The sequence below is a fragment of the Hippocampus bargibanti genome, linkage group LG12 (genome assembly GCF_051943395.1).
Source record: "Hippocampus bargibanti isolate YZ-2025 linkage group LG12, ASM5194339v1, whole genome shotgun sequence".
NCBI classification, from domain to species: Eukaryota; Metazoa; Chordata; class Actinopteri; order Syngnathiformes; family Syngnathidae; genus Hippocampus; species Hippocampus bargibanti.
The window spans coordinates 5,127,501-5,145,688 of NC_142745.1; the positions used below are offsets into that span (position 1 = coordinate 5,127,501).

Here is an 18,188-nt window from a genome sequence, read left to right on the forward strand (position 1 = left end):
GCTATCGATCCATGCACACCAAATATAGTACGTATAGTATAGTATAGTAAAGTATAGTATAGTATAGTAAAGTATAGTATAGTATAGTATAGTATAGTATAGTCTCATCTGGTCTCGCATCACATAGCATCGCATAGCATAGCCTCATCTTGTACGTATAGTACAGTACAGTACACTCCAGTCCAGTATAGTATAGTATAGTATAGTATAGTATAGTATAGTATAGTATAGTATATAGTGTATAGTGTATAGTGTCTCATTGCAATTTTGCACAACCATGTGGAACACCATCCCATTCTCATCATTGGAGCTCCAGCTCTATATTCAGAATCAGAATCAGAATCATCTTTATTGCCAAGTATGTAGAACACACAAGGAATTTGTTTCCGGTAGAACACGCTGCACTAGTATCATCATCAAAAAAACTGCTAAGTGGCACTATACAGTTCCATTTTGGCTACTGTTGAACCACTGTCTGTTTGATACTTTGCACATTGTCTCACAGTTGTTCCTGAGAGGTACCAATTACATTAAGGAATTATATTAGATTATATTAGATTAGCCTTTATTAGTGTCCTGCATAATTATTTGTCATGTTTTTTATGATGATACAGTACTTGTGCAATGTGTTCGACATACTATACAATAAAGATTCTAATTCTGATTCTGATGCAACCAACAGGTCACAGTGATCAGTCAGATGTTCAGATTTCCCAGTTCTTTGCCCATGCTTGTGTGAATTCAGTTTGGGCTACTCGTGTTTCCACCCACGTTTCATCTTTTGCACTTCATCGCATTTGTGATTTTACTGTAATTACAGAGGCTCCACCCGGTGTGACATCAAATTCACTTTTTAGCCTGCCATTGTTTGTCTCACTCTAATTGAAGGTGAGCAGCACTGACTCATGAGCTGCTGTTGTTGTTTTCACCTGTGCTATTTTGATTTTTATAAACATCATTATTACCGTGTAAGAAAGTCACTTGACTACTAATTCCCCGCCTCCACTCACAAACCACCGGAGACATTTTTTTTTTCTCCTAAAAGTGAAACTGTAAAATATCCAGACATCAGTTTGGCAACCGTTTATTATCAAGGCACAATGAATGTTTATGTTTTCCACCCGCCGAAATAGATCTAAAAGCCTGCCTTGTTATTAAATAACCGAGAGAGTGAAATCACTGAGTTGTGATTGTAGTGCTGACGCTGCAGGCATGAGCCAGCAGGGCATCATCACAGCTGGGGAAAAACTGTAGTCAGCCGTCGAGGTTCTGCAATCAGAAATAAAAAATTTTAACGCACACACTGACTGTTGGAGTACAAAAAAAAATGGCAATAGCATACCTGGAAACAATGATTTCCTCATCTTTGATTTTAAGTTTTGTAATATGTTGGTGCACTTCTTCATAAACGGCTCCTTTTTGCGCTGAAAACAAATGATGGGACAGTGAAAGACAACTTGTGAGCAGAAGTAAAAGTACCCCCAAATTCATTTCAGTTGTTCAAAAAGGCTTTCCTGGCTTATTTTTGCCTTTCTAGTCAAAATTTTGAAATTTGTTTTCTTTTTTTAACCCTGTTCATTTTTTTAATATTGCAAAATCCTGGCATTTGAACGTTACATGCATAACCATTTTAGAATGTATCCATATATCCATATATCCATATATCCATATATCCATATATATATATCCATATATCCATATATATATATATATCCATATAAATGTAGATACAAATAAAGATCTCACCTAAAATTCCTTCAGCGTCACTGTCTGAAGACTTCTGTCTTAAAACTGGCCAGAGGAAATTGTCTCCTGAGTTCTCATGAAGCAAGACGATCAGGCGTATTCCTCCAACTGTGATGTCAACTTCCATATCCTGCTTGATCAGTGTTACACTGTAGAAATACAAACATTGTATTTTGCAGTCAGTAACTAACCAAACTATCCAATGCTAATACAACTTGGGGAAGAAAAGAATAATAATAACTTCTGTACTTTTAAGTGAGCTAAAAAAATGTGGAGAGAAATGTATTCAAATAAGTGCCCTTTTACTATTCTAAATTACTTTTACGTAACATGAAATTACATGAACCAGTTCTTGTTAGCATCAGTCCAATTGAAAGTAATCCTCTTTTGCAAAATTTCCTTCTGGTTGTAATATAGCTAAAAATCGATATAAAACGATATATTGTGTGTACATTTAAATAATCTGCAATATAGCGAACCTGAAAAAAAACGTGAAAAAATGCAAATTTTTCATGATCTAAATACATTTTTAATGTGATCAGAAAAATGTGAATGGAGTCTCTGGTAGTACCCCGAGTGACCTATAGGGGCAATATGGTGCCAGAGTGCCACAAAATACAAATATAAAAGATTGATAGTAGAAGCAAAAAACGTTTTTTGTTTTGTTTTTTAAATAAGCTAGGATACGCGTTTTCTGCCGATGGCATTTTAATTTTATGCCATTATCACGTAGTGACCACCAAACCTTTTATTTTATCTGTAATACAAACACTACTGCCGTTTTGTGTCTAGTAACAGCAGAATCTTTAACGAGCGTCCTGATTGGCTCTCGTTCTATTTTTACGTCACAATGACGTCGTTCGTGGTTTGCCCCAACTCTTTGTGCTATCGCTAAGTGAACATATTTTTATATACGACGGTTATATGAGGGGGAAAACGCCCAATCAAACCCTGAATAGCTAGATCAGCACTTTGGATAACGTTTTAAGCCAGAATTACTGGTTTTGATAATCAAATAAGTATTTTTTTTGTCCGATATGACTATTTTCATCTGTGTACCCTGTTTAAGCATCAGCATCAGTCACTGGATGAAACGAATATCCCGTGCACCGCACTCCAAGGCGACCTAAATGCAAACTCACCTTCCAGCATTGATGGTTTCCTGTCCCATCTTCCATGATGACGTATGTTGAATTATTCCAACCTCAGAGGAGACGCCACTGAGGCTAACTGTAATATTGGTGTTCGGTTTGAGCTGGATAACAATCTTGTTGAAGCCTCTCTTTCCATCCAGTTCACCATTAACAGAGAGTCCTAGTTCAGAAAAAAAGAGATGCTAAGCTACTGTCAGAGATATGACAGTCAGACACTGTGGACAGAGACTCGGAACCAGAAAGATTGTCCCTACTGCCGGCAGGAAACGTAGTCACCCATGACATACGTCTGAATTCTGCGCCCCTCTGCCAAGCTATTTATTGAGAGCACATGCAAATTAAAGTGATACATTAGTAAAACATAGTTTTCTTGATTATAATACCACGCCTCTAGACGTTCTGAGCACCAACAGCTGTAAGCAATAAAACATTGTGTTTTCCATGAACTGATAAGTTTGTAACCGGGTTAATGACCTCTTCCTGTTATAAGGAGTTTGAAGTCCTAAATTGCTCCTATGATAAGGAGTTCCCCAAGTCCTAAATTACTCCTGTGAAGCTGACCGTTTAACTTGCTGTGTCTGTTGACCTGATTGACCCCAGGTTGTATATGCTTCAATTGTGTATTGAGTCACAGGTGTTGACTAAGCATACAACAACATGAAACTTTTAAATATGATAATTTCTTATTCTGTCTAATCTCTATCAGCAATTTAACACATACCAAGCGAATGGTAAAGGAATGGGATATTTCAAGGAATAACCCGGAATTCTCTGTTACAGCTCAAATTTTCTGGTTATTAACTGGATATCACTACTTGATGAAAAATGTACCTTTGAAAGTTTAGAGAAAATGTTCAATCATGACAGGATTTGTAACATTTGAATGATTTTTTTTAACGATATGAGTGTTTAAAAATAAAAACAATCATCTTATTTTAAGCAATTCAGTGTCCAAGATGCTTTCCGGATTGCATCTCCAAATTTGAAGAAATGTCTTTCCATGTAGATTTTACTTGTATATATTTTTTACTTGTAAGTATATATACTTGTACATAAAATAAGGTATATTTTGTGCAGTTTTAAGGCTTAGAAAATTAGAAAATTATGTTTTATGTAGACCTGGGAACGGATTATTCTCATTTTAATGGTTTCCTAGGGGAAATTAATTTTTGGGATACACACTTTTCGTCTTACACACTCTGTCAGGGAACCAATTAAGTTCGTAAGCCAAGGTCCCACTGTACATGGAAAGACCCAAATAAATAAATCGAAGAGTTGGTCTAACTCTAACCGGTTCTGGGGAGGTGAAGGAGTCGAAGTCGAGTGTTTCCAGGGACATCAATACAAAGTGGAAGGGATTTATTCTCAGCTGGGAGCAAAAAGCGGACTGTATTGGCAGACAAAGAGATACAATGAGATGTGCAAACAACATATAATGACTCACTTGGAAAAATCTGTGAATATTCTTACCTGTTGTTGGCAACATGGTTGGGTGAGGCTCAAACTTGAGGACATTAGCTGCAAAAACATTAAGATCCACGTGTTATATTCCACACTTGACGTCATCATCATATTTTATGTCAAAATACATGTCCAATCTCCATTCTGGATGTAGTATTATTTTTATAACACAATCGTCTGATGTCATTTCATCACATCAGGCCTCATTCAACCACGGTGACTTCATGCCGCTCGCCTGTCGTAAATTCACCTGTCAGGTCGTGCTCGATGTCTGGCAGCGAGCCAAGGACACCTGGAAATCAACAATCGGCAATCACAATTTGAACATAAAATTTCGGTCCACATGTACACTTTAATAATTGACCGCCCTTCTCGAGTGGATGAGGAGGAATGTACTTGACTCTCAAGATCACATGATCTTGCTTTCTATTGATTTGTCCATCACATGGGAGGATGGTAGCCAAAATATTAGGAACACTTCAGCCAATGCGTATATGGAACTGTCGCGGCTTGGAAATGAAGCGGATTTACGTGGGACAGGAGATGTTAGACAGTCTCTTTTCGCCAATGGATGCTACAGCTTCGTGTTTGCTTTCAACATTTAGATTGTAGCAGATGTGCACATTTCACCATGACGTCATTGATCCACTAGTGAAAAGGACGCTTTGATCCTCTCCTCTTTTATCTAGAACTGCTTCATGGAGGGTGCAGAAAGTGTTTGTTTGGTCTTGTGTCACATTATTCATTCATTCATTCATTCATTCATTCATTCATTCATTATTTATTTATTTATTTATTTATTTATTTATTATTTATTATTTATTATTTATTATTTATTATTTATTATTATTATTTATTATTTATTATTATTTATTATTATTTATTATTATTTATTATTATTTATTATTTACTATTTACTATTTAGTATTTAGTATGTATTTACTATTTATTTATTTTCATTCATTCATTCATTTATTTATTTATTGATTTATTTATGGATTCAAGATGGCACCGTGAGAGTGGCTGCCTTTACAGCAGCTCCTGTACTTTGTTTTTGCTGCCGTGAAATGTAAATTTCTCCACTGTGAGACAAACAAAGGCTCATCTAATCTAATCTAATACTAGCAGTCAACGTGTATTGCTTCACCGTTTTGAGTACGAATATCCTTTTCTGAAAGGGTTATAACGACACGACAAAGACGCTATTTGTTAGCCTCTGTATACCGTTTCTGATTATGTGATAGTAATAAGCTTTGTGTTGTCATATCATTTCTTATTTCGTTTTTTTTTTTGGTTTTATTTATTTATTGCTCTTTTGACTTCAAGATGGCGCCTTTTCTGTATTTTTTTTTCTACTTCTTCCTTTACTTTCCTCTTCCTTCCATAACTTTGCTGCTGTGAAATGTACATTTCTCCAGTGTAAGACTAATAAAGGCTAAGGGAGCATATTATTGAAAAGTCTTTGTCACACTTTCTCATTCAATTCGAGGCATATTGTGCTGCACGATCTACCGGGTGTGTCTTCGTTTCGGCCACTAGAGGGCGGTATAAAAGCCAATTCATGCTCCTTTTCACTCATGCCCATTTACAAATGCTATTTTGAGTAACCGCGTATTTTAACAACGTGCTATTATATCAAATATACCCGGATTAAAGTTAGTATTCAAATAATGTACAACATTCCAGTGTTTTATCTGTTAAGTATTGTAACGGCACCTTACCATGAAAGCCGGGATAACCTGTCAGGGAAAAACAAATTCAATTAATTCATGCTTGAAGTGAAATAAAAGATAACATGTTGAGTGTGAATGTAACTGCTGTCAATTAAAAACAAAGGAATAGTATCACTATTTTGAAGCCCGTCTTTGTGTAGTGATTCCGTTATGGAAAATGTAAGTCACAAACGATTTGTTAGGTCAGTTCTCTTCATGACGTACTAGGCATTCGATGGCGTTCTGTTACAAAAAGGAAACAAACATATAGTTATTCATCCATTCGATGACAGTTTGTGGTAAAAAAAAAACATTTGGTACAATTGGTGTGCTTCTTTTTAAATGAGTCATTTTAAATCAGAAAATACTGCAATTCAGTTCATGCTTTGATTGAGAAAATACTACTTCAACATTCATGTACTGTGCGTAATTTTGCTTTATTAGTTAATGTAATCACCTGTGTATGTTGAATACCGTACACCTGATGCCCCTGGTAGCCCTGGTAGCCCTGATCGCCCTGATGAAAAAAAAAAAACATTGTGTGGAAAATTATACTAATGTTATGTGTTCTTCGCAGAGGACAAAACATATATGTCTTCTGTAATACTACTTCTATACTAATACTTTTGAGTCCAAATATCCTTTTCTGAAAGGATTAAAATGCCACTATTTATGTGAGACCTCAACTTACAAACACCTTAACTTACAAACTTTTCGTCTTACAAACGGCAAATTTATGAGAATTAAACCTTATAATAAGCACTGTTTTCATAATACACACCCACCACGGCTGGCGGAGTGATGTTCGGCGGAAGCACACGACCGAACAGCACCAGAGGTTAAGTTACCAACAGTCCTTATGGAAGGTGACTCTCCTTCCATAAGCCATCAACGACCATCAAAAAGGTAAATAAAACTTTATTTTACAGCACAGTTTATTCCTTTAATTACAGTCCTCATGTAATGCGCCTCTCTTTCCAAACAGCAATTCCCTTTGACCTCCAACGCCTTTCCATCAAGCCATCAATGACCATCACAAATGGAAATAAAGTGACTTTATGATACAATGCAGTGTATTTCTTTCATTACGATACAATAGCACATTTATTATACATAGAATAAAGTATGTTGTGTGTAGTTTTAAGGCTTATTTAGTTGAAAAGTATATTTTATGGAAACCTGGGAATGGATTATTCCCATTTTAATGGTTTCCTATGGGAATTTTTTTGGGAGATACACACTTTTCGCCTTACACACTCTGTCTGGGAACCAATTCAGTACGTAAGTTGAGGTCTCACTGTATGTGATAGCAATAAGGTAGCGGATGCTACGTCGTATATAAAATTCAATACACGATGTATAGTCCTCTTAGTTTGACATTTTGTTTGGCTATAAACTTCAACTGGGAGTGGCATTAAATATTTTGAAGGTGAAGCCTTTTTTTCCAATTCAGTGAATATTAACTACCAAGTTTCTGCTTTTTGTGAAATACATACAGTGCTTGTATCTCATGATTTTTCTTACATGGGAATAAGTTGAACACATTCAAATTGAAATAATTGGAATCATTAAAAAAACATAATAATTATGGAATTGGGGTGGGGGGCATAATCACCTTTAATTTGGAACTTTTCATCAGTATTTTAAAATTGGGAAAAGCTCAACAGATTCCAGTTATGTTAAATACCGCAATTTTATTTTGAAAACTGTAAACACTTTTTTTTTAACCATTTAAAGCAAAAACTAAGATGCACAATGATGCCTAACTTGAAAAAAAGCTCTTTATACATTGAGCATATTGAGTCATTTACCTGAAACGGGCCGATGTTGCCCTGCAAAGAGAGAAAATATTTTATATCTAGATTGTGTTCCATTGTACGTTGCCTTTTAATTCACATGAATGAAACTCACTGTAAGAAACGCCAGAACTTCCAGTGTGTGAATAGCTTGTGGTGAATGTGCGAGTCGGCATAGACCCGAGCCCGCCCATCCCCAAAGAGTAACCTTGGTCACGAAGTGGACCGCTTTCGCTGGGTTTGTGAAGCACCTCCGTCTTCTCTTTTGTGGGCTTGGTGACCACCATGGATGTGAGCGGGGTCACAAAGTTGTACTTGAGTGACAGCCGCAAGATTTCGTTTTTCATTTTCGCCTTCTCATCTCCCGAATATTGTAATCTGTGAAGCAAATTGTCATTTTTACATCCACGGACATTTGAAAATACATACGCTCATTTTGCAATTCAGGCAGTGAATGAGTTAAAAAGTACTAACTTTCTCTCCAAGAGTTGTTTGACAGTCAGGTAGGCCCAAACCCTCTCAATGTTGCTGTCCGTAGACTTTTTCGTGCTGTTTTTCTCCGAGAAATTGATACTCGTATTCTTCTGCAGAGTGAAAATGAATTCAGATGTCGAGTAGTTTTTACAAAAACACCACATCTGAAGAAGAACGCTCACCGAAATGGCTACAACACTTGGGACGAAGGTTTCAATATTGTTGTCGGTGATCTGACCGGCGACCACAATTTCGGAACCGTTGTAATACTGACTGAAGTTGGTCCGGGTCAGATTGGTGCCACCGTTATAGATCATCACTACATCTGTCAAAAGAGGATTGGCCACCTCGTCATAGAAGCCCTGTTGGAAAAGACGCTCGCTTACAATCATGTGATCAACCTAACTAACAGTTAACTTTCCGTAACAAACTGTCAAACCCTTACATCCCAAATGAAACAACAACCAAAAAGTACCTTCACACCCCCCCCCCAAAAAAAAAAAAACTACCTCATCTAAAAAACATATAAAGGACCAAATAAATAATAAATAATAAATAATAAATAATAATGTAAATACAACACAAATATATAAAACACAAACTAATAAATACAAAACATACACAAATAAATACATACACAAATAAAAAATACACACACATAAAATAAATACACCGAAAAATAAACACAGATAAATAAACACACTTATAAATAAATAGATAACAAACAAACAAACAAATAAATAAATATACAAAACCCAAGCCAACAAATAAAAAACACACAAATAAGTAAATACACAAATAAAAAACACATACACATCAAATAAATAAATACACAGAAAAATAAATGCGTATAAATAAACACACCTATAAATAAATAGATACACCAACAAACAAACAAATAAACAAATAAATAAATAAATAAATATACAAAACGCAAACCAACAAATAAAAAACACACAAATAAGTAAATACACAAATAAAAAACACATACACATCAGACAAATTAATACACAGAAAAATAAATGCAGATAAATAAACACACCTATAAATAAATAGATACACCAACAAACAAACAAATAAATAAACAAACAAATAAATAAATAAATAAATATACAAAACGCAAACCAACAAATAAAAAACACACAAATAAGTAAATACACAAATAAAAAAAACATACACATCAAATAAATAAATACACAGAAAAATAAACGCAGATAAACACACCTATAAATAAATAGATACACCAACAAACAAATAAATAAATAAATAAATAAATAAATAAACAAATACATAAATAAATATACAAAACGCAAACCAACAAATAAAACACACACACAAATAAGTAAATACACAAATAAAAAACACATACACATCAGACAAATTAATACACAGAAAAATAAATGCAGATAAATAAACACACCTATAAATAAATAGATGCACCAACAAACAAACAAATAAACAAACAAACAAACAAACAAACAAATAAATAAATAAATAAATAAATATACAAAACACAAACCAACAAATAAAACACACACACAAATAAGTAAATACACAAATAAAAAACACATACACATCAGACAAATTAATACACAGAAAAATAAATGCAGATAAATAAACACACCTATAAATAAATAGATACACCAACAAACAAACAAATAAATAAACAAACAAATAAATAAATAAATAAATATACAAAACGCAAACCAACAAATAAAACACACACACAAATAAGTAAATACACAAATAAAAAAAACATACACATCAAATAAATAAATACACAGAAAAATAATATAATAATATAAATAAATAGATACACAAACAAACAAACAGACAGACAAACAAACAAACAAACAAACAAACAAACAAACAAGCAAGTAAACAAACAAATAAATAAATAATCTCATGTTGACTAGACTTTTCTTGCCAGGAAAAAAACCTCACAACCGCAACAAAAAAAGCATGAAGAATTCCTGTTTTGGCAAGCTAAGAAAAAATATATATTATGAGGGATGATAGGACCCAAATTTACCTTGAGCTGCAAATCGGCATCAGCGTCAGCATAAATACGCCTGGCAACACCATTGTTCAACAAAGACAGCTTCTCAAGAAAATTGAAGTTGACGTCAAAACCGAAACCAAGACAGTAGAGTGGAAATTTGTCTTGGATGGACTCCATCACATTCGAGTATATTTGTTCCAGATTGGTCACACCTGCAATAAGGGCAGAAAAAGGGAAAAAAGTTTAGCCAATGTGACGTGGCAGCAAAGCTTTTATATCGTACTCGCATTCTTCTCATTTATAATCAATTTAAAAATATGCTCTTCCGGCAGGAAAATAGCACAATATAATGTTCATCAAAACATATTATAACAACATCATTAACTTCTTTCATCAGAAAAAAAACCCGTTAATTCCTAAATTATATGGGTCTGGAGTTATATGAGCTTGAAATGAGGGCGGCTGTCCAAAATACAGTGCAACACATACATATAGGTTTATATCGCGCTTTAACAACAGCTGAAGGTGGAACAAAGCGCTAACATTGGAAAAAAAAGGAAATGCTTCCCCCTTGTGGAAAAGAAAAAACATAGCCAGAGGCCATGGCCAACGCGTTATCGGCACCCAAGCAGGCACTGATGACAGTATTATTCTGTCATCAGAATGTTGCTATTTTTAGGCGGGGCCTGGTCCTTAACCCGCTCAATAGTAGGGGTACACTACATTATTATAGTGTCTGTCTACATATGGTGCATCACCATTTGTGTTTAAATACCAACCAGTTAAAGCGTTAGGTGTAAGTGTGTGTGTGTGTGTGTGTGTGTGTGTGTGTGTGTGTGTGTGTGTGTGTGTGTGTGTGTGTGTGTGTGTGTGTGTGTGTGTGTGTGTGTGTGTGTGTGTGTGTGTGTGTGTGTGTGTGTGTGTGTGTGTCTATGCGTGCATGATAACCTGAGGTTGGGTCTCCATCAGTGAGAAGTATGAGGATGGAAGCCGAACCTTTCCTCGGGTTTTCATTGAGCAGACGTGATCCATCCAGCAGTGCGTCATTAATATTTGTACCTAAAGCGTGTCAAACAAAAACATGACTTTGGAGGGCAAATGGTTACAATAGTCCAAGTAAAATTAATTTGGATGTGAAATGTTTAAATTACCTCCTTGCTCTCGAATGTTCTTTGCAAATTCTTTGGCGCTGTTCACATTTTGTGAGTTGGCCTGAACCAGTTCTTGCTTCCAGTAATACACGGAGCTATCAAAAGTGATGAGACCAAAGAAATCATCCTCTGCCAGGTCATTCAGGATATGGATTAGTGCCGTGCGGGTCTGAGAAGAAAAAAAAAAGATGTATACTTTTTACAACAAGGAAAAAATAACATTTGCTTAAAGGACAACCGACATCACTTTTTTGTTCCGAAACTGACATCAGAAAAAAAATTTATAGCATCTAAAATACCCAAAACACGCAGGCTGATATTTTAGTCAAATGCAAAACACCAATTAAAATGACTTAAAGTGTGCTGAAACTGCAACAAATTGAGCTGCGAATTGGAATTTTCAGAAAGTCCCGCCCCCAGGTCGTGACGTCACGCGTCAAGATGTCTTGCATTGCCCGAGAATCAAAACAATGGCTTCAGATTCGGAGAAGATGCTTTCTTGTTACGCATCCAGTTATGAATATGATTCAAATAGTTCTGAAGAGGAAAGTATAAATATTTGCAATCGATTAAAGAAGGTCTTCCGGGTCATTTTGAGGGATCAAGCGTGATATGTGTGTGTAGCGTCACAGAAAATGCAGAAGATGGCGCCAGAGCTCCGTTGGAAATTGGTTGATTTTTCACCTTGGAATTTTTGTCAGCCAATATCTAATAGTTGTCTCGGTGTAACATGCGATTCACCATTGCATTATTCATGTGTTTTCCTTCTAATTTCGCCATCAACACAAAGTTTTCAGACCAAACAAAGTACCGCAAAATGCATTGAGGTGATGCAAGGTATGTCCTTTCTCAGTCAGGGGCGTTCCTTCAGTGACGTAGGGTGAGGACTCGTCACCAACTCAAAAATAAGACTTCCGGAATATTCAGTGCGAGTCTTAAAACGTAAAATATAGCTATATGCGGTGGAATCTTATTAAAATACGCTCAGTAGAAGTCATTTGAAGCCATTTTACAAATTATGGACACAACTTGTCCGGAGACGTCGGTTGTCCTTTAAATAGATTCAATTCAAAATAAAAAATCATGCAAAACTCCAATGCCTGTACCTGTTCAATTTTCTTGCCACGCATGGAACCACTTTTATCGATGACAAAGACAACATTCTTTGGAATACGGGCAAGTTGCGATGGAGCAAAATGATGGACGAAATAGCCACTTGATGCCTGCCGAAAAAAAGAAAAAACAATCTCTCATGACACCCAATACAACCAAAAATCCTTATTTCTCAAATCAATCCAATAGCAAAAGCCGAAAAGATACCACAACAGACATCAAAATACGTATAGGAAATCTACGGTTCCTTTTACCTTGATGTCCCCCAGGGACTTGTCTCTGTTGACGTCATAAACTATAACCAGATCTCCATTCATACCCTTATCTCCACAGCTGTCACATGTTTTTTGTTGATCCACTGTTGGGTAGAAGTGAACCCAGGCCTGCAAAAGTTCAATATGAAAATCAATAAAGTAGAACTGTGAGTTTAGGTAAAGAGTGACACAGTATTCTTCTTATATAATCAACACTATTTATTTTATATTTGTATTTGTCATCTTTTACTGGGATCATTAACCGCAGGGCGGAAAAAAAGTTATTATCCCGTGACTGTAAAGTGTCCTTGAGAGTTTTGAAAGCCACTTAGAAATAAAATGTATTATTATTATTATTATTATTATTTTTTTTTTTATTATTATTATTATTATTATTATTATTATTATTATTATTATTATTATTATTATTAACCGTATATTGACTAAATAAAAATAAGAAATATTACTGTTGTTTCACTGGGTCAGTAATTGAGCACAATTAAAATAAATAAATAAATAAATAAATAAATATAAATATATAAATAAAAAAAAATATATAAATAAATACATAAATACATAAATAAAGAAGCAAAATTAAAATAAATAAATAGATAAATAGTAATACATTGTAATGAATAAATAAATAAATAACATTAAAATAAATAAATATATAAATACAGACCGCCATACATAAACAAATCAATAGATAAATAAACACTCAAATAAATAAATAAATAAAAATAAGAAATATTACTGTTGTTTCACTGGGTCAGTAATTGAGCACAATTAAAAAATGAATAAATAAATGAATAAATAAATAAATAAAAATATAAATAAATAAAAATACATACATACATAAATAAAGAAGAAAAATTAAAATAAATAAATAGATAAATAGTAATACATTGTAATGAATAAATAAATAAATAAATAAATAACATTGAAATAAATAAATAAATAAATAAATACAGACCGCCATACATAAACAAATCAATAGATAAATAAACACACAAATAAATAAATAAATAAATAAATAAATAAATAAATAAATAAATAAATACCACACTAAATGTATCCGTCAGAGCGAAACACAGTCACAAACAAGTGAAGGAAAACAAGGATTTCCACCTTTGACCTCCATTTACTTTATCGAGGTGAAAATGAAACACTGAGGCCATCTAGCGGCAACATTGACTAGTCGATTACTGTATGTTTTTTTTTCAGTTTTCACCTGGCTCTGTGCTGAAAACATTCAGAAGTTATGTAACACTCATGCCACTTGATGTACGCTAAACATAATTGAAGGTTTGCTACTTGCTACTATTAAATTAATAAATAAAAATAATCTAAATAATAAATGAAAAGTGTGCGTGTGAGCATGTGAGCGTGAGTTGTGGCCCACAGCAGCTTCTCATTTTTGTCTCAGTTTGAGTCATTCAGTGGCTGATAAATAGATACAATGTGCAAATCACTACTGCAGCTATCCTTGCTAGCATGATACTTCCATTTGTATGTATCTGAAGTTTGGGCATATATCAAATTTCGGATTTAAGGAAAAAAAATTCTACCAAGCAAAGGCTTGTTACCTGAAATACCCGAATTACCTGAAAAATAAGATGGAAATGACCCGAATTGCTGTATTCCTTTGGCTCATGTCTTACCTCTGTGTCGGCGTGCGTTTTGGTGATAGCGTTAGCCATCGCGCCGGTGCTAAGTCCTCCTTTAACGGAGATAAAAGTGATTCCTGCATTTTCTTGCATGTACACATCCACCTGAAATTTAGGATAAACAAGTTAGAGCAGGGGTGTCAAAGTCATTTTTTTGCCGCGGGCCACATTGTAGTTATGGTTTCCTCTCGAGGGCCGTTATGAATTTGGGGAACCCATTAGAATGTTTAAATCCCTTCAAATATTACATATTGAGCACACAGCAAATTAATGAATAACTCGTTTTCAAATCTGAAGTCAAGAATAATGACTTTTATTGTGGTTGACATCCAAAAATATGAAATTTTGGCTCAGATTTTAGCAATCATCATGGAATTTAACAGGTTTGATTTGCTTTTGCGGGCCGAAAAAAATGATGTGACGGGCCGGATTTGGCCCGCGGTCCTTGACTTTGACACCTGTGAGTTAGACCAACACAGCCATAGCAGATTATTAAACAGTTGGCGCCACAGGGAGGAATACGCACCTTGAAGTCTTTGACGGGCTGCATGGGGCGAGCGTGGATCTGCAGCTCGTACTTGCCCAGTGTGCGTTTGAGCAGTTCCTCGTAGGTGAGTTCAAAGATCACCTTTTTCAGAGGGGCCACTGTCACCGAGGTCTTAAACTCTTCAAGGGTCCTCCCAACTGAGCTGTGAAAGGTGTACAAACAAATAAAATATCCCAAAAAAACGGACTACACCCTGGATTGGTCACCAGTCAATTGCTGCAAAACTACATCCATATACATAGAGGAAAAAGGTTTCTTCAGCCGTCATCTGTACTTTATTGAAGGTGTCGGACGTTTCGCTCGTCATCCGAAGCGCTTCGTCAGCTAACTAAAGTTGTGCCGGGAACCCTGGCCCGATATCCCTACTGGACAGAGGTGGCCTCTTCTCTGATAGGTCCCTGCCCTAAGGCTCACGGAGCAGTGGACCACTCCCTGAAGCCAATCTGATTACCTCTATTGTTTTAGCCCTGGCTCTGATTTCACCTCATTGGCATTACTAAGCCTATGTGATATCGGCCTAAAAAGTCTGTTGTAACATTAGAGTAGGGACTTATCAGAGCAGAGGTCAGGCACTGCCACCTGTGTCCATTAGGGATATATATAGGGCCAGAGTTACCAGCATAACTTTAGTTCGCTGACGAAGCTCTTCGGATGAGGAGCAAAACATCCGACACCTTCAATAAAGTACAGATGATGGCTGAAGAAACATTTTCCTTGATGGACCACTCCTATACGACTGAGAGCCTACATAGATCCAAATACATACTCCTTTTTGTTTTTAATCATCTTTTATCGCACCTGACGATGCCAGCGCTTTCACCACGAGACACGGCATCAGAGTACTGCTGCTCAGCTTCTTCTTTAGCCTTCACGATCCCATCATACACTTGGCCATCCATAAACCTGCACGGAAAGTCAAGAAAAGGTCAAGGTCATTCCGTGCATATTTTGAACTTCATATCTATATAAAAGAAAGATCTGATATCCAAATGCATTTAGGATCAGAGTTTGTTTTTTGATGCTATTTTCTATGAAATAAATACGTCATGTGATGAATTGAGATGCACCAACATTCTGAATTTGCTGATGAAAGCATTCTTGGGAATCCGGACGTGGAATTCAATTTCTTGAGACTCGTCTTTACGGTTGACCACCCGGCTGGTGATGACGGTGGTGGCGTAACGACTGGTCACCGTGGAGTTGATGTGAAAGCTGTAGATCTCCCAGTCATCCTGAACAAACAGTTGGGGAAGTGGGTGAGTGGGGGAGTTGTTGTAGGAGAGTCATTGGTCTGCCAGTCAGCTGAGCAAAGATCAAATTATTGTGCAAAAACAAGCATGTTGGACATGAAATGTCATTGGTTGAAGGGAAAACACCCTCATTTCTTTTACTTTTCACTCTGTGTTGGCTGAAGTAATGATTTCATGTCCACACATGAGTTGGATATGTCACGTAATCTTGTCTGGGGCGTTTGAGACATAGTATAGCCAAAGCGTAATACTGGGCACACAGCATCAAATTGAAACTGTTAGCTAATTCACTGGGTTTTGATTTTTCTTGGGGGTGCAGATGAAGTGTTGGTTAGACCTCTGGCAATGTTTTTTTTCCCTTCCAAGAGAGGGCAGCATTTGCTTTTTTGTACAGCCGCCCCCATTTTAAGCACAAATAACTCCAGACCGATATAACTTAGGAAGTAACTCTTTCTTTCTGATGAAAGAAGAGAGTGTAAGGTTTCTTACGCTGCATTGAATGTTTATGCAGCCCTAAAATTCATTATTTTGTGAGTCCTGGAATTTGAGTGAAAATGACAAAAAAAAACCCTGGCACTGCAGTGGACACATTTTTGCACGTCTGGCAGTGAATGAATCACACAATAAATTAATCAATCACAAAAAAAAAAAAGTAAAATAACAAATGGGAGTGAGCGGGGACTGTCTGTATATGGTACTAACATTTTTGTCATGTCATTTGTTATCACATTATTGCATGGTGGAAAAAAACTACAGGCAACGTGATTGAAGCATACATCAGTTAAAGTCACCATTGCAATTAGAGACTGACCAGTCCCACATAGTTATATAAAAGGTGGACTTTTTATCTGGTGGCACTTGTACAGCAACAACTACATGTAAATCTGACTAAAATAGTTCATTAGTTCCATGTTCAGGTCAATTCAGCAGACAAGAGATGTTTACTTTATCAACTAATACTGACCCTGATTTGGAATTCCAAATGCTAACTTTTTCTCCTAAAAGCCATTTAAAAAAAGTTGTTTCCAGTTTCTTTGCATTATCTGCATCATTAATCATCCTACCTTCGGTTGCGTGGTGCCAAAAGCCAAAAGTAGACCGAAGATGCAGATCTGGAGCACAGCTCTCTCCATGGTGACGCCAATGAGAGTGAAGCCAGGATATCCAAAAGCTGCCTTTTATACTCAAACACAATCACAGGGCATGATGAATGTGTACGGAACATCAAGCGAAAGGGCAAACTCCTATTTCACTCTGGTCCAGTTTAAATAACGCTCTCTCACCCCCACATATGCTCTGATAACACACACAGAAATATAATACAGGATATCCAACTGCAAAATTGAATGATACAAAAAAAAAAAATTGAACCACAATTTTGATCCCAAATTTTGTCCAATTATGTTTTTAAATGAAGGAATCAAGCATGGCAGGAAAACAAAGGTTTAAATCATTCAGAAGACAAAAAAGCGTTCAATCAATATCCTTCAGAGAAAGGTGAACTTGATTATATTTGTAAAGTCTCGTTATATCGATATCGGTTATATCGATAGTACTGCTTATTACGATACTATTTCTATGAACGCAAGGAGAAAATTTACATGCCGCAGGATCGGATATATCGATAGTCCGGTTATATCGATATTTTTTCCGACTCCCGAGAATATCGATATAACGAGACTTTACTGTATTTGTAAAAGCAGATATAAGTTATGCAGTTCCTGGAATGGATTATTGACCTATCGTGCAATGCCCGGAGAGGCACGAAAGATAAACACTTTACCAGAAATGGAATTGTGTTAGCATTACAGCCGTTATACGTACAAAAAAAGGTCACTTTTTAATCCATGTAGCATTTGCT

The 18,188-nt window shown here is 35.8% G+C and overlaps 2 protein-coding genes across 3 annotated transcripts in view; both read right to left on the reverse strand.

Moving 5' to 3' along the window:
- The window catches only part of il17rc (interleukin 17 receptor C), a 12,890-nt gene extending 11,996 nt beyond the window's left edge, over nucleotides 1–894 (reverse strand). The window contains 1 exon segment of the mRNA XM_089011141.1: nucleotides 1–894. This exon segment is cut by the window's left edge and continues 747 nt beyond it. The gene's annotated coding sequence lies outside the window, so the exon portion shown is untranslated.
- A 174-nt stretch (nucleotides 895–1,068) lies between these two features.
- On the reverse strand, nucleotides 1,069–17,548 carry LOC148890096 (inter-alpha-trypsin inhibitor heavy chain H3-like). 2 transcript variants are annotated; one of them, XM_089011139.1, is made up of 24 exons: nucleotides 17,392–17,548; nucleotides 16,149–16,309; nucleotides 15,876–15,980; nucleotides 15,057–15,219; nucleotides 14,525–14,635; nucleotides 12,864–12,992; nucleotides 12,603–12,719; nucleotides 11,497–11,665; nucleotides 11,294–11,404; nucleotides 10,376–10,557; nucleotides 8,526–8,705; nucleotides 8,344–8,453; nucleotides 7,985–8,247; nucleotides 7,885–7,905; nucleotides 6,531–6,590; nucleotides 6,299–6,316; nucleotides 6,083–6,100; nucleotides 4,612–4,653; nucleotides 4,371–4,418; nucleotides 4,192–4,287; nucleotides 2,889–3,060; nucleotides 1,747–1,895; nucleotides 1,343–1,424; nucleotides 1,069–1,269 (listed from the first exon to the last, which is right to left on the reverse strand). In XM_089011139.1, exons 1-24 carry the CDS (start codon nucleotides 17,458–17,460, stop codon nucleotides 1,155–1,157), a joined length of 2,691 nt encoding a protein of 896 aa, XP_088867265.1. In that variant the 5' UTR covers nucleotides 17,461–17,548; the 3' UTR covers nucleotides 1,069–1,154. The 2 variants fall into 2 exon arrangements, with proteins under 2 accessions (XP_088867265.1, XP_088867264.1); XM_089011138.1 differs by having other exon boundaries at nucleotides 8,344–8,705.
- Between the last annotated feature and the right edge of the window lie 640 nt (nucleotides 17,549–18,188).